The 15,338-nt window shown below is 39.4% G+C and overlaps 1 protein-coding gene across 1 annotated transcript in view; it reads right to left on the bottom strand.

Moving 5' to 3' along the window:
• The window catches only part of LOC104941889 (gamma-aminobutyric acid receptor subunit beta-4-like), a gene marked incomplete at its 3' end in the record, with an annotated part of 65,844 nt that extends 55,934 nt beyond the window's left edge, over positions 1-9,910 (bottom strand). The window contains exons 1-2 of the mRNA XM_010767056.1: positions 9,268-9,910; positions 7,342-7,436 (exon numbers count right to left, since the gene is read on the bottom strand). Coding sequence (XP_010765358.1) covers positions 7,342-7,436; positions 9,268-9,347 — 175 coding nt within the window. The remainder of the gene's footprint in view (positions 1-7,341; positions 7,437-9,267) is intronic.
• Between the last annotated feature and the right edge of the window lie 5,428 nt (positions 9,911-15,338).

The raw sequence follows: 15,338 nt of genomic DNA on the forward strand, positions 1-15,338 counted from the left end.
GGTTAGGGTTAGGCTTAAACCTGACTGGTTTTCGGACCCCCCCAGACCCCCCCAATAAAGCAAAACTGCATGTTTAAGGGTGGCCTTTTATTGTGGCCACCCTAAGGCACACCTGTGAAATAATCATGCTGTCAGCATCTTGATATGCCACACCTGTGAGGTGGGATGGATTATCTCGGCAAAGGAGAAGTGCTCACTATCTCAGATTTTTTCCGATTTATGAACAATATTTGAGAGAAAGGGTTATTTTGTGTATATAGAAAATGTTTTAGATCTTTGAGTTCATCTCATGAAAAATGGGAGCAAAAACAAAAGTGTTGCATTTATATTTTTGTTCAGTTTATCTATTGAACGGTGTACATTTTGACACATTTGGTTCCAGTAAGGTCCAGCACCTGGCTCAGCAGGAAGGATGGCATGTTCACAGCACTTGTGATATGTCACCCTTCATGCGATGTTAATGGCGGTAGCCGAGATCATAAAACCCATTCCCGTGATGATGACAGCTTGATATGAAATATGTCCACCAGAAGGACGAATGTGTGACTTAGCTGAGAGATGAGCTGGGTCGTGTTATCTCTTCCAACTTACTGGATGTTGCATTTTTTTTGTGGATTGTTCTTTAATATAGAAATCAATACAGTGAATCTTCTGTTGCCGGAATCCTGAGCAAGTCTTCCCACTGGTGACCCATTACTCTACATGATTCCAGTTGCCATGTGCAAATCAATAATGGCGACTGAGGCAATGTTAGATAGCCCCGCCCTCTTTCCTGACCGACTGTGCAAACCCCCGCGACACCCTCCATGACCCCTGGTAGCAGAAGGGCTCACGTGAAGAAAATATCTTTAGATCAGATGCAGAAACAGATAAAGAGATACATGTGAACAAACAGCAGGTGGCATAAGGAAGTGGCACAAATAAGGCACAAACAAACACAAAATTATTACAAGTTTATATATCTGCTTCATTGACAGTCTTTCATTAAATCTGGGGAAAAGGCCAATAAATGAGCAGAAAACCTATGGTTGAGTACCGTAGGTAAAAATAAAGGCACAATTTCTCTGAAAAATGTGAAATGTCATGTTACAATTTGTGATTAAAATGCTGGGTACAGTACAGTGTATGTGCGAAAGCAACAAGCCTTGCATGTCTTTACTTTAATCTAAAAAATGCGGCCATCAAATATTCATTGTGTTGTTGTTTTACTTCAAATAATTGTCTAACATATTTGTTCTTATATAGAGACTAGTTAATAATTAAATGGGCCTCTTGTGAAACTTATTTAGCTAGGTCATGTATTTCATTACTCTACTTAATAAATGTATTCAGAAGATACATTTTATGGGTCACCACCTTTATGAATACCACTTCATCCTACAGCATAACTTCCCCCTTGCCAACATGTACTGTTAGGCCATGTGTCAGAGAAACCAGGCAATGCATTTCGAAAATGTGCATTGCCACAATGATATTTTTTGTTTCAATTTACCCTATTGACAAATGGCTACTATTGCATAAATAGCTCTTGTTCTAATAAGCATCTACTTCCTACTTAGTGTGCAGCAAAAAGTTCAATTTAAATACATGTGAAAATAATTTTATCCATAACACATTTTTTATTTAGAATAGGGATACTGATAATTTCAATACGTACCGAAAAAAAAATCTCCTATGTAGTCAAGGTGATAGCTTTTACTAAATGCAAAGCCTAATGTAAATTATGCATGGTCCTATGCATGATCCTAGGAACAATAATACACAAAATGTGTTACACTTAAGTGATATTCATTACAATCAAATTGGCAGCTGTAGTTGGAAAGCATGCTATGTGACGTCTGCTGACACTGAGCTTCTCCTCAGAGATTGAAAAAGCAGGGGCAGGGTTTTCAAAATATCTTGACATGATACAGACAAGCAGCCTAAAAAAGAGCTTTCCAACAAGACCATGTCAACAAGACGATGTTTACAAGTAAGACCTGAGCATGAACTTCATTGTCACGGGAAGCCTTCACAGGGCAGGAAACTCAAGACAATCAGGGGATGGTGGTAAAAAAGGTTCACCATTGTGAGAGGGTTCTAGCCTTTGAATCAGAAATGTCTGTGGGTCCCTGTTCTTCTGGCAACAACACTGATGGTAACAGGTGCATTGAACTAAATCTCTTGTCTTAAGTAAGTTACCAAAAGGAGATCGTCTTAGTGTAATTTACCACATCATACTGCCATTTAGATAAAACATGAGATGGGGCCCCTCTAATATCAATATCTCGCAAGACTGTGCAGAAAACCTTGTAATCTTTTAAAGCACTCCTTTAACGTCTGAACTGCTTGTGCTATGAAGCCAGTAGGGGGAAGGTAAAACAATAAACAGTACTCACATAAATAATACCATTCTGTTTCATGAACTCACTATAGAAGGTCACAGGTGAGTGCTGTTCCATTGCCTGTCACTGCAGTGTCGGGCAGAGCATGGACTGAAAACACTTTGTTGTGATGGGGCCATCAATTGTCTCTGAATGAGCGTCCACAATTTCATGGACAATTCAGGAAAGCCATTTTTTTATGGACTGGCTAAGGCGTGTAAGGACGTGGTGAAACCATTCTTTGATAGATTTGTTCGCTACCTTTTTGTCTATGTTGGCCACCAGACATACAATTGGGCATCTACATTATTTTGTAGGTATGTTATCCATTATCTGTAGACCATCAGTCACAGGGAGGGACAACCATTATGGTTCTCCAAAGGTTGAATCCAGGATAAGGTCATTCGCTTCCCATCTAACCCCTACTTCAACTAACACTTATAATAATCCAAGAATGGCCAACCATGAGCCATTGAGGCCCAACAATCTGATTACCTCAGCAGGTGAATTTACCGATGGCTTCTTCTCCTCTACTTTAAGTAGTTAGTAGTAATCAGTGAGGGTATTATTCGGTTGGCTGGAAAACCAGCAGACTGGCTCACAATGGTTGGCCTCATCTGCAGGTGATTGCGGTGTATGTTATTCTAACGTCAATTTTTTCTTTCTTCTAATACAATGGATGCCACCCTCTTGGAAAGATGAACTGGCACATACTCAGTCTGTGCGAATGCTTCAACTATTTTTATAATGTTCCTTTCATGGTATAAAGTGCACACTAGGCTTGTAAAAGTATCGGTAGGCCTCTTGATCGATGTGCTTCCTCAATTTAAAACCCCTGAGTGTGCCCAGTGCCTTCTCAAAAACCTCATAGTATCTTGGATATAGTGCTGTACTTGAATTGTCGCCAATTCAGTTAGTTCTCTGAGCCAATCAGGGCCAATCATGATGACTGATAATGATACCACAAATCAGTCTCAAATGTAATGACCCTGGACATTTAAACTCCTCCTTGTCCCCTCTGAATATGTGTTGCATGTTTTGCCACCGTCATTAGGTCCCTGTAGAATCTCAAGTGCTTTCTCGAAAATCAGGGATGGACACTCTCCCAACAGAAGGCACTGTACTGTATGCAGTCCTCATGAAACCTTCACTAGCCTGTCTTAGAGCATGTTATCAAACACAACGTAAAAGTCAAAGAGCTGGTGCAAATCTGCCACAATATATTCTACGCTGGACCTACTGGAATGGCTGTGAACTTTGATATTGAACTACCAAGGGCTTCATACCATGTAGTTCAGAGAACACTTCCTCATATGGTATATCGCACACACCAGAAAAGCCGAGTAGAATAGCGCTCTTCTTAACCTCATCTGTAATCCCATTAGCAATGTCCCAGTGTTCCAATCTCTCCCCATTCTCCTGATAAGCTTTTGTTCCCTACACAAATTAACTGACATTCCCAAACAGCCCGCATTATCCAAACATATCCTCATGCATTGTCTAGAATCGGCTCCCTAAAGAGGAATCTATCTCCCATTTATGTTCTAGTTTAATTTTGCGTACCAAAAACACTGGTTTCTTAGAAAGTGTAGTGTATTAAAGATACATTATACCAGTATGCACATGTTTGAATTGCATACTGTCATATCTCTCTCAAGTGATTAAAATAAAAATGAAACATCGCTGCTGTTCTCTAACTTTGTTAGCCGGGTCAGCAATGCTCTGGTCATCTCGCTGAATCTACATCTACGCAATGCATCACTAAGGTTACATGGGGGTTGTTTTCTATGATTCAGCTCTATGACGATGGCCAATTTGTTAGTAAATTACATCCAAGGGCTATGATCTAAACAAAGCAGATGATGAAAGAGAAAAGATACAAGGACCATTTGCAACTGATACATTATTCTGGGAAAATATCACAAAGTGGATACATCCTAGAGTATTTTCAGAAAATTAGATAATTATAATAACTAGAAGACACGCATTTCACTTCTCTTGCAAGACGCTGAATGCTGGGCTAGCAGCTCTTTGGGTCTGTGTACCATTTCTTGAATTCCTGTTTGGCTCACAGATCAATAGGGAGAAGAGGGCAGAGTCTGAATAGAATGACTGCAGAGTGGGCTTTTCATTTTAATATACTGGTGCTAAGGCCACAACACATGAGTAAAATCCTATTGCATCACTTTTGGCAGCCTCTTTCTGATCATTCAAATATTTAATCAACGTCCAGTGATTCAGTTTTTATTTCAAATATGGGTGTTGGCAGGGCATTGTTCCAAATTAAAACACTCTTCGTTGAATCTGGAGAGCTGAAGGTCGTCAGCAGTTGTGTCACGACAGAAGTAGCTGACTGATGTTGGAAATATCAAGACATGATGGACTATAGCTCCCAGCCTGAGGGTAATGAACAGCTACTCTCAGCCTGGGATACTCTTTAAAACTTGCACCCACTCCAGTGCATTCACACTGCTAGACAATAGTGGGCTGTAGCCGACAAATATTTAAATACAGCAAGATAGTGTGTGGGAATCATCGTCTAAAAAAGCTGCCAATACTGATGTATAAATCAGAAAATAACTTGATCTAGAAAACTAAATTAGAACAATTTCTCTTCCATTTCCTTAAAATCACAGTGACAAATCACAGTCGTGTTATTGGGAGAAAGTGATGTATTTACGTAAATGCGTTGAAATATACAGTAAATATGCATCTTTATCAAATCTTGTGCTGATTATTAATGCATTGTTCATGAATCATTGTGGACCAGGTGTTTATCGCAGTAAGTTTTAAATTGTGTGATTCTATATAAAAAGGTAGCTTTTTTCATATCTGACGGCTGTTTTTTCAACAAAAATGCGGCACAAAGATTGAGCCGTTCTGGGTTACATTTAGTCGTTTTTTCTGCTTTGAATTGAAGAACTGGTGAACGACGAACACTGTCGCTGGTGTGGACGACAAAAACTCTCAAGTCATTTATATTGGTTAAAATTGCTGTCAACTGTCATGAAAGCGCTACAGGAAATGCCTTTAGTAAGGCACAGTAAAGTGTGAATATGTCTTAGAAGGGATAAGAAATTGGCTGCCAATTGAAAATAATTAAATGTGGAAATTTCACAACGGTTGTTGAGCATCTGAAAGAGTTGTGAGAGAGACATCTATTTGCTGCTTGCTCTTATATCTTTCACTGAAGATATGAAGCAACTCTGGAATGGCAGCAGTCGAAAACACAGAAGGAAGATGTAACCTCAACTATAACTTTTTTTTTACAATGGCTAACATCAGGCTAACATATTTTGGCACATACGCCTTCATCAGAGCATCTGTTTTTGGCAGAGCACCCGACCAGAGGAAGGTTATCTGAGGAGGCACACCTGCTATATGTGTTTCACTGCTCCCTCTCATTCTCATCAAGTTTGAGGTAGGCTCTAACTGGCTCCTTAAGAAAGGATACTGGTGAGAAGTATCAGCTTAATAGTTATTCATGTGATTGCATCTGTTAAATATATTAATAAACAAACAGATTACAAAATGTATATACATGTACTTGGAGTTATTTGGAATATTCTTATAATAAATCAAATTAATTATTTAGTATTACAGAAAAAGCCAACCTGCCAAAGTGAATTAAATATGGGAATTTCTTCGGGCGTTGACCATCATCATTTATCATGTAAACATCATGTGATTTTGTTTATTGTAGAATGGCTTTTTTATACATCAGTTAACTGCATTGCATATTCAGATATTTTGTGGGTGAGTTGTGCCACATTATCTTTACCTACCATTCTTCATTTTTTAGTACATTGAAAGATATATTTTTGACTTCTGAATAATATTTAAAGTCATTCTGGTTTAACACAGGAATACAAGCATAGTGGTTTTCAGCATGTTTTTCTATTTCCTTTTACGCCTTCTTTTTTATTTTGGCCATGAAACACTGGAGCAGATTTTAGTGGCGACAGACAAACTGTTGTGTTACTTGCTCTCATTAAATTAACATCACACTCTGTTAACATGCCCTGGAAGTAAAATGCTTCCTTTGTTCTTTGTTTTTGGAAGCAGCCATAAGCTTTTCTGAACACAACGTTTTTTTTTAAATCTGTACAGCAGGAATAATAAAGCTGGTGCTGAAATGAAAAGGTACAATCATACTTTATTCAATTAGAGCCATCACTGTGGCTGTCAGTCAGCGGTGAGTTATGACGTCTTCAGTGAGTGGCCTTGCTCAGACTGGGCCCCAGATGTTATTGCCAGAGCAATGAAACAGGAAACATTTTCTTTGAATCCTCCTATACGTTTTAGGTTCAGGCCATACATACTTTGCAACAAGAAATATTGCCTATACCTTTATTTCTGAAATTGAAGTAGCCTGGTTATTAGCTCTCGGCAATAAACCAGAATGCTGTTGAGAAATCTAACCAGTTTTATATTGCTAAACATTTATTGTGGTTAAATAGTTTCAGTAAAACAATCAACCCAAATGACATACACTAATGACTCGTCCCCCACGCCTTCTATTTTCAGCAATTATCAAAATAACCATTATTCTAAAGAGCGGATGTACAAGTTGCACAATTTCTAATAAAAGTTAATGGGGCAAGAGTGTTTTCTGCAAATCTGCAAATCAAATGCTCGGAAACATCGCTACATAACACAAAGACTCAATAAAACACCTCCAATTAGAAAAGTGATGAAGAAACGTTACATTTACCATATCTGGGTTTTAAAAACGTAGTGTTTGATTGCTCTTCTCCGTGTGTGCCCTACTTCTTGAGGAGCAGCCATCTTCGATATGTGAATAGATGCATAGTAATGACATGGTAGCAGTCACATCAAAGCTGTTCCATTATATTTTCCCACAGGCCCGCTCGTCGACAGATTTCAGAGGAATGACTCGTGAATATTGCCGTGCACACACCTCGCCTTACACTCGCCCTCGAATAAACGGGAACCCAGAAACAGATGCAACACGTACCTCCAAAATCAGGCCTCAATCGGATGTCATATCCCTTCAGCAACTTGTCCACGGTGGTCTTGGCCACAGACATTCCGGTGCTTCCCGTGGAAGAGCTGGGGGCAGAAAATAACAAAGTTTTAGAGCCATTTTAAGACGTGTGGTGGGAAAGAAACTGCAAAAACACTGAGCCTTTTGTTTTACACTTATTGTTTTTACAGCAAACGTACTGTACTCTCAAATATTACTGCACATACTCTCGGTTCTCAACATTAATGACGCCACCTTAAAAGTAGAAGCCTTGTGGTGAGGCACAGTGAAAGAGGAATAAAACTTGGGATTAATTGAACAGCACCCAAAACATACATAATAGAAATAAATGTGTCCTATTGTGTCTTTTCCATTAGTCAACTACAATCATTTCCATTCCGGGCTGCCACAGCATGAATAAACATTGACACTGTGAAGCCTTTTAGCTGGGAGAGGTGTTCTCTGTTTGTATGTTGCAGTCAGTTGTCAGACAAATAAATGAAAAGAATGCTGACTCTGGTGTTGTCATGGTGAAGGTTATAAAAATGTGCCTTTGGTTTGCATTTTCCTCCCCATTGTATCCCAGCATCTAATCAGTTGAGGGGCTGTGATGATGATACAGCTGTCAAGTGTTTCATTGATGTCGCTCTTTCATAAAGAGACGTTGAAACGGAACAATGTGATGTTTTTTTCCCACAGAACCAAGTCTGATTCGTTGGCATGTATTTAAATAAGCTCTGTGTTATAACAGAGGCTTGGTTGGTCTGAGCCTGGGCCGCAGACAGACTATCCCCAGGAGGAATGTATAGTCCGCACTCGTCTGACTGACACTTATAACATTGGTGCCACGACCTGCATCACCTGACCAGGCCGGCTCTCCAGCTGAGGCTCCTTGTTAGGGATGAGGGTGTGGATTGGAATCAGTGTATGGGGGGGGGGGAGTCAGGCTCAGTCAGGGAAGCACTGTTCAATTAGCTCATGGGCAGTGCAGCTGTTCATCAAGCCGGCAGGTTACAGGACTTGTGGGTTTGACACCTGAGAGCGTCATTAGGAGGGGGAATATCAATGACACCTGATACCAGATTACGCCCCTTTCATTTGTTATTCCGGGTTATTAAAATGGGATCAGAAAAATGCGACCCAGTTCCCAGTGAGCATCTAGATCTCATAAGTGAGGCTGTAGGTTACTGCAGCCAAGGAAAAGGAGTAGGCCACGAGGGACATGTATCAGCGCCATGTAGCATCAAAACAATAAAGGGATTGATCTGGAGACTGTGATGGTGTTCATGCAGTAATTCATACTGTAAACATTTCAAATGGATGAGAGCTTATTTATTGAAACGTTATATCTCACACCCTCCTCTGTCTTGAAAGCAACAGCATATGATGACCTGCTGGGATTATTTTTCAATTTGATTGATTTGGTTCTGGTCAATAAAATGGGGAATTAAAAAGATTATAGGAGGTGGAATATTACTTATGGAGACAAATGCAATACGTAGATTCCAGAGTGTTGCTGCTGCACTGTATCATACCTCAAGCTGCTTACACCGGAGTAATCAATCGATCCCCGGCTGATTGATCGGCTAATCATCGGCCAACAGCAGCCTACAGAGGGCTGTCCTTTTAAGCAGGATCAAACAAAAAGTCGCCCTTTCAATATCCCCATTTTGATATCGGGAGTATACGTTTTCACAATAGGCTTGGAACCGTGCACGCGCATGTTTTTACGCTCGCGCGGGCCACAGCACTATCTAATAGGGCATATATCGGCAGCAGTGCCCCTAATAAGTAGGCCTGAGTGGGTACCCCGTTAATGCGATTTGCCACATCTCAGCCTTTTATTGACCGGTAATGACATCTGTTGGTGTGAAAGCTTTGTTTAATATTTTTTTTCTCAAACGACGTTTTTCTTACCTTTGAACAAAGCAGAAGAAGGACAAAGCCGCCAGAGCAGAGAAAATTCCACATATTTTATCTTCTTGACGACCCAACATCTCCACAAATCCTTATATATAGTTTCTATAATCCAACCAGTCCAGTGGTCCTCCAGAAAATGCACAAAGTAAAAATTGGCAATTAAAAGATAATTGTCTTTTTTTTAAATGTCGAATAATCTACCCTACATCTACGCATGCGATGTCTTCATTAAAATAGGGTTCTTGATTTAAAAAAAATCTCGTAATTGGCCCCCGCTGTTTTCCCCGGCTATGGAAATCCGTGCAGGTCACAGAGCCCCTCGACCAACACCAGAAGATCAGACATCTTGCTTAAAAAACAGCATACACAATACTTTTAAAAGTGATGACAAGTATTCTTCCTCTTAAAAAAACAAACACTGGCATGAATGACTGAGCAGCAGCCTCCCGATGATCAAATTGGTGGATGAAATTTCCCAGTCCAAATCTGCAGAAGAGGCATGGTTCCAGCGATGCTCCGGCGCCAGACTATTCCACAACGTGATGTTGTTAAAAGATATTTGTTTGAGCTGGAAACGCTGGTCGTCTGAAGGGGAGCGGTGGGTTTAAAAAAAAGAAAAATGAAATCTTCATTCCTTTTTTTTTTTCTCTCTCTCTCCCCCGTTGCTGCTGCTGCTGATGATGTACATCAGCGCAAAGTCACTGAGGGGAAAATGCACATTGAAAAAGCACTGGGTAATATCTGATGCAGACGTCAGAGAAGGCTATATCACTCCTCTGGTGGAAAAAAAATTAGATGCCGAGAAATATGGATGGCCCCTTATACGCCGATGCATGTATCACAGCGTCAGATTTCATATCAAAGATGCAAAAGCTTTTTGAAAAAGTCCACTTGCCTCCGCTGGCGCTGCCCAACGTTAAATGGCGTTTCAACACGTTAACGCAGTCCGCTCCGCTTCTCCTCCAAACAGCGCACACATGACAGACATTCAACAGTCCGGAGAGACATGATGAGGAAAGCTTGTCTCCTTTCGATTTTTGTTGTTGTTGTTGAAATTAAAATGATGTCCTACCGGGGGAGTAAAGGGGGACACCTAAGGTGAATTCCTTAGCGACAAACTGTTCATGCGCTGTCTATTCTCTCTAAAACACATAAGGGTGTTAGGACTGAGTCTTTTAATTCATTTCTTCCACTTTTCTACAATGTTGGAAACCATGCGCCCTGAGAGAGACACGCACCTCTATCATTACACATCATGAATACGCGCAATATTTTTGTTTTACTTATTTAATTCCTTAGAACAAACCAGCCGTTTCTTTGTTTGTTTTTTGTAACATAAACATGCTTACTGGAAACACACAATGCAAGAATCATACAAGCTTGGTGTTTTATACAGAGGAGGAGGTTTTCTTCAGGGATCTCTGTGCTGTCCAGTTGCTAAGCAACCCATCCAGCACTGATGCAGTTGTGGTGATTCGAAGGCTATGCGCAAAGGCTCATTTAAAGGAGTAGACCCAATGCTGTCACCACTGGGGTGTCAGTGGGACAAAAGCAGACAGCAACTGATGTACCATGGAGCCATTTCTGTTATGATGATAGGATAGGAGGAGAGGGAGGGGGGTAACAATAATACATGTAAAATAAATGTTGCGTGCCAGGGATATCACTGCTTTTGCTTCATCATCATTGTCCTATTTCTCATTATCATCCTAATTAACATCACTGTCAGGGACACTGTGATGAAAAAGCAGAGTCAATCAGTCTAAAGTCTGAGATTTGTTCGTAGTTACACAACAGGTTATTTTAGCTTTAAAATATTCTTTGATGGCACCCTGAGACATGAGAACAAAAATCTTTTTTTCTCTAACATGTAAAAGGTATTGAATCAGAAAATATGGAAAAATGACAATTGAGTTTTCCTGGTGATGTCACCCATATATGAATGTCAACTTGTATACAAAACAAGTAGAAGAATATACATTTGTATTTTGGCTTTGTGATCCAGCTTTGGAAGAGATATGTCTTAGAATGGCATTTAACCCCACGATCATTAGACTGACATAATGCAGTATACAAAAAAGAAAAAGAGATGGCATTTAATTTACGTACATTACCTCAAAGTGCACACTAGTGCTGACCATGACCGGGCACTGAAGGGTGAACTATAAGCATGACATGATCTGCGAGACAGACTTTTACAGTTCATACTTGTCGCATCACAGGAAATAATTGTAATGCCTGCAAGCTTTTATTGTTTGATGGTTGTAAATCTATTGCAAAGTATTATAAATGATATCAGTAAATTGAGTGTGAAAGTTCAGCTGTGACATAAGTTATGTCACCTGAGACTGCCAAGGCACACNTGCTTTGGGGCTGTTTTTCTGCAAAGGGACCAGGACGACTGATCCGTGTAAAGGAAAGAATGAATGGGGCCATGTATCGTGAGATTTTGAGTGACAACCTCCTTCCATCAGCAAGGGCATTGAAGATGAAACGTGGCTGGGTCTTTCAGCATGACAATGATCCCAAACACACCGCCCGGGCAACGAAGGAGTGGCTTCGTAAGAAGCATTTCAAGGTCCTGGAGTGGCCTAGCCAGTCTCCAGATCTCAACCCCATAGAAAATCTTTGGAGGGAGTTGTAAGTCTGTGTTGCCCAGCGACAGCCCCAAAACATCACTGCTCTAGAGGAGATCTGCATGGAGGAATGGGCCAAAATACCAGCAACAGTGTGTGAAAACCTTGTGAAGACTTACAGAAAACGTTTGACCTCTGTCATTGCCAACAAAGGGTATATAACAAAGTATTGAGATGAACTTTTGTTATTGACTAAATACTTATTTTTCACCATAATTTGCAAATAAATTCTTTAAAAATCAGACAATGTGATTTTCTGGATCTTTTTTTTCTTCTCATTTTGTCTCTCATAGTTGAGGTATACCTAGGATGAAAATTACAGGCCTCTCATCTTTTTAAGTGGGAGAACTTGCACAATTGGTGGCTGACTAAATACTTTGTTGCCCCACTGTACATGTATTGTATACACAATCAGGGCTCTCTTCCCTTTGTCCTTTACTCTGGCCTAACCCTTTCAATACATCAAATAAAAAACCTTCTCCGGAAGTTTTTCCTTGTACGATGTGAGGGTCTAAGGATAGAGGGTGTCGTTTTTCTCATACTGATATTCTGAACAATCTGTGCTGTTGTATTTGCTGTAAAGTTTCTCTACTGTAGGCTATTTTTATTATATGTACAGCACTTTGGCTCGACCAAAAATCGTTTATAAATGTTCTATATAAATAAAACTTGATTTGATTTGATTATTGGCGACCCAAACTGATAATATTTGGCCTTGTATCTTGGCTAGGTGGAATGCGGACCAACCTGCACACACAAATAAATATCAGTTAACACATACATGATATCAGACCTGTTAATACACATTTCTGCAGATTTGAAGGCAGGAGGAGACATGTCCTTGCTTAGTATTTCTGGGACTCCTCTTTCGGCATGCTGAATAACAACACATTTACTTTTATGTCATCTCACTTTAGCAACAGGATGCGAATACACAAAACTTGCATCACTTTAAAGTATCATGTCTTTAAATGTTGTTAATTTTTTTAAGTTATTAAATAGAAAACTGAGCCAAATATTTATCCTTTAAAGAAGCATTATATAAGGAGGATTTGATTTATTGCATTTAGAAATTGGACACTGTCTTGACAACTGGGGCCAGAATCTAAGCATTCAGTCTTTATATTGCTTTATCGATAAAACTAATAATTTTGTTCACAAATGCCATGTAATTATTTTATTATTCTCATAAATATGCCTAACACAATGCAAATCAGTTCTCTAAATTGTCCAAAAGTAAAACTAAATCGATAAAACTAATAATTTTGTTCACAAATGCCATGTAATTATTTTATTATTCTCATAAATATGCCTAACACAATGCAAATCAGATCTCTAAATTGTCCAAAAGTAAAACTAAATCGATAAAACTAATAATTTTGTTCACAAATGCCATGTAATTATTTTATTATTCTCATAAATATGCCTAACACAATGCAAATCAGTTCTCTAAATTGTCCAAAAGTAAAATCGGTTTAAATACTGGAATCAATCAGAACCACAAAAGGCCAGTCCCTTGTAGTTTAACAGTAGGCTACAACTTTCACATTTAAATGTCATGCAAAATACATACAAAAATAATTGGACTGAACCAGTTGGAAAGGAAAAGGTGATAATTAGCTTATTGGCAAAGTGGTTTTAGACCTGTCACCATGTTAGGGGTGTCTGTTCAAGGTGTTGGGTTCAGTGCTGGCCAATTAGAAGTTAGGAATCAATCAGTTGTGTAAACCTTAAAAGTAATGGCATGCCTTTCTACTCCCACTCTTTGAACCGTACTTCCTGTTTTACTGAATTTAAGCTGATTGAAAGTTATGCACAGGGCCGGCCCTGACCAATTTCCTGCCCTAGGCAAGATTTTAGCTGGCGCCCCCCATGGGTTGATGCGCCCTTAGCATTTGCCTATACTGCCTATGCCAGGGGTCGGCAACCCCTGGCACGTGTGCCAGCATTGGCACGCGGCACCGTAACCAGTGGCACACTAGGAATAAGTGGAATAAATGTGCAAAATATTTAAATTAATTCGTGGATCCTGAACGCGAGACCGCCGCCAGAGCGCGTCTCCCCGTTACCTGCAGAAGGAAGCCATGCACGCAACGCAGCCCCGCTCTCTTTATCTCCAGGTGACTTTCTGCCGCTTTCCTCCGTGATCATTTCACCACGGAGGAAAGCACTTCACTAATTTCAGTACCCATAAGGAGCTGTACAAATGACGCAGTTTTTGCGTGGCTGTGTTTATTTAGTTGAAAGCCCAGTGGCGATCTGCTCATCTCTCATCGAAATAATATGCTACAAAGGGGCGGACTGGCCATCTGTGTGTTGAACTTTTAGCATATTATTTCGATGAGAGATGAGCAGATCGCCACTGGGCTTTCAACTAAATAAACACAGCNATGTGAGGATTTTAAGTAGTTCATTCAGTATTGCAAATATTCTGTAAGGACTTGAAATGGTGTCCTTGGTGGTTATAGACAATAAAACGTAATTAAACCAACAAGGATACTGCTCTCTGAAGAACCCTTTTACCTTTTGCTACACAGAAAGCTCATACTTCTAACCGGCGTGGTCGTAACCAATCAGATTTTAACTTTAGACTCACACTAAAAGTAGGAAGAGGACCAATCAGCAAATGTTTTTTAGGTCGCAGGCAAAGCATTATGAGCAAGTATTCTCTTAAGAACTCAAGATTCACTAATTCACTTTCTACATAATCTTACACTGATAAGAAATATGTTGGCCTGGATCTACTATTAAACTAATTTGAAATAAAGGTAGAAGGTAGCATATCTTCTGGCATCATGGGCCCAATTACAGAAACAAACCATGTTCAATCTTAAATTATGATTATTTGGGGGGTTTTACAGAAGAAAATACTAATTTAAAGAATATTATCTGATTTTAATGTATCCTTACCAGTACAGGAAATCCTAAACACTGAATTCAACTTAGCACATTAACTTTTCTGTGCTGTTTTATAAATGCTGCACATGTGTTTTGGCATATCTGTGTTTATATTTGCATTGTTTTTGAGAGTGCAGTGCATTTATCCTAATGTGAGTGTTTTTGGCTGTTGTAGCGTGTTTTCTCCTGTTGGCCACCGTACATTCTATATACAAAATTCTCAATGTCTTGTGGAATGAACCAATTCAGGTTAACTTCACAATTTGATAAATTCATATTAAGATAAATCATATTATATTGTTAGTATCACATTCCATTGTTATACATTTATTTTCTTCTTTAGCAAATAGTTTTTTTGTTTAGTTTTATATCAAACAATCATCCGTTATGTGAAAGTTCAGCTGTGACATAACTTATGTCACAGCTGAACTTTCACACTCAATTTACTGATATCATTTATAATACTTTGCAATAGATTTACAACCATCAAACAATAAAAGCTTGCAGGCATTACAATTATTTCCTGTGATGCGA

Source organism: Notothenia coriiceps, unplaced genomic scaffold (genome assembly GCF_000735185.1).
Source record: "Notothenia coriiceps isolate Sejong01 unplaced genomic scaffold, NC01 NC01_scaffold00000324, whole genome shotgun sequence".
In the NCBI taxonomy this organism is placed as follows: Eukaryota; Metazoa; Chordata; class Actinopteri; order Perciformes; family Nototheniidae; genus Notothenia; species Notothenia coriiceps.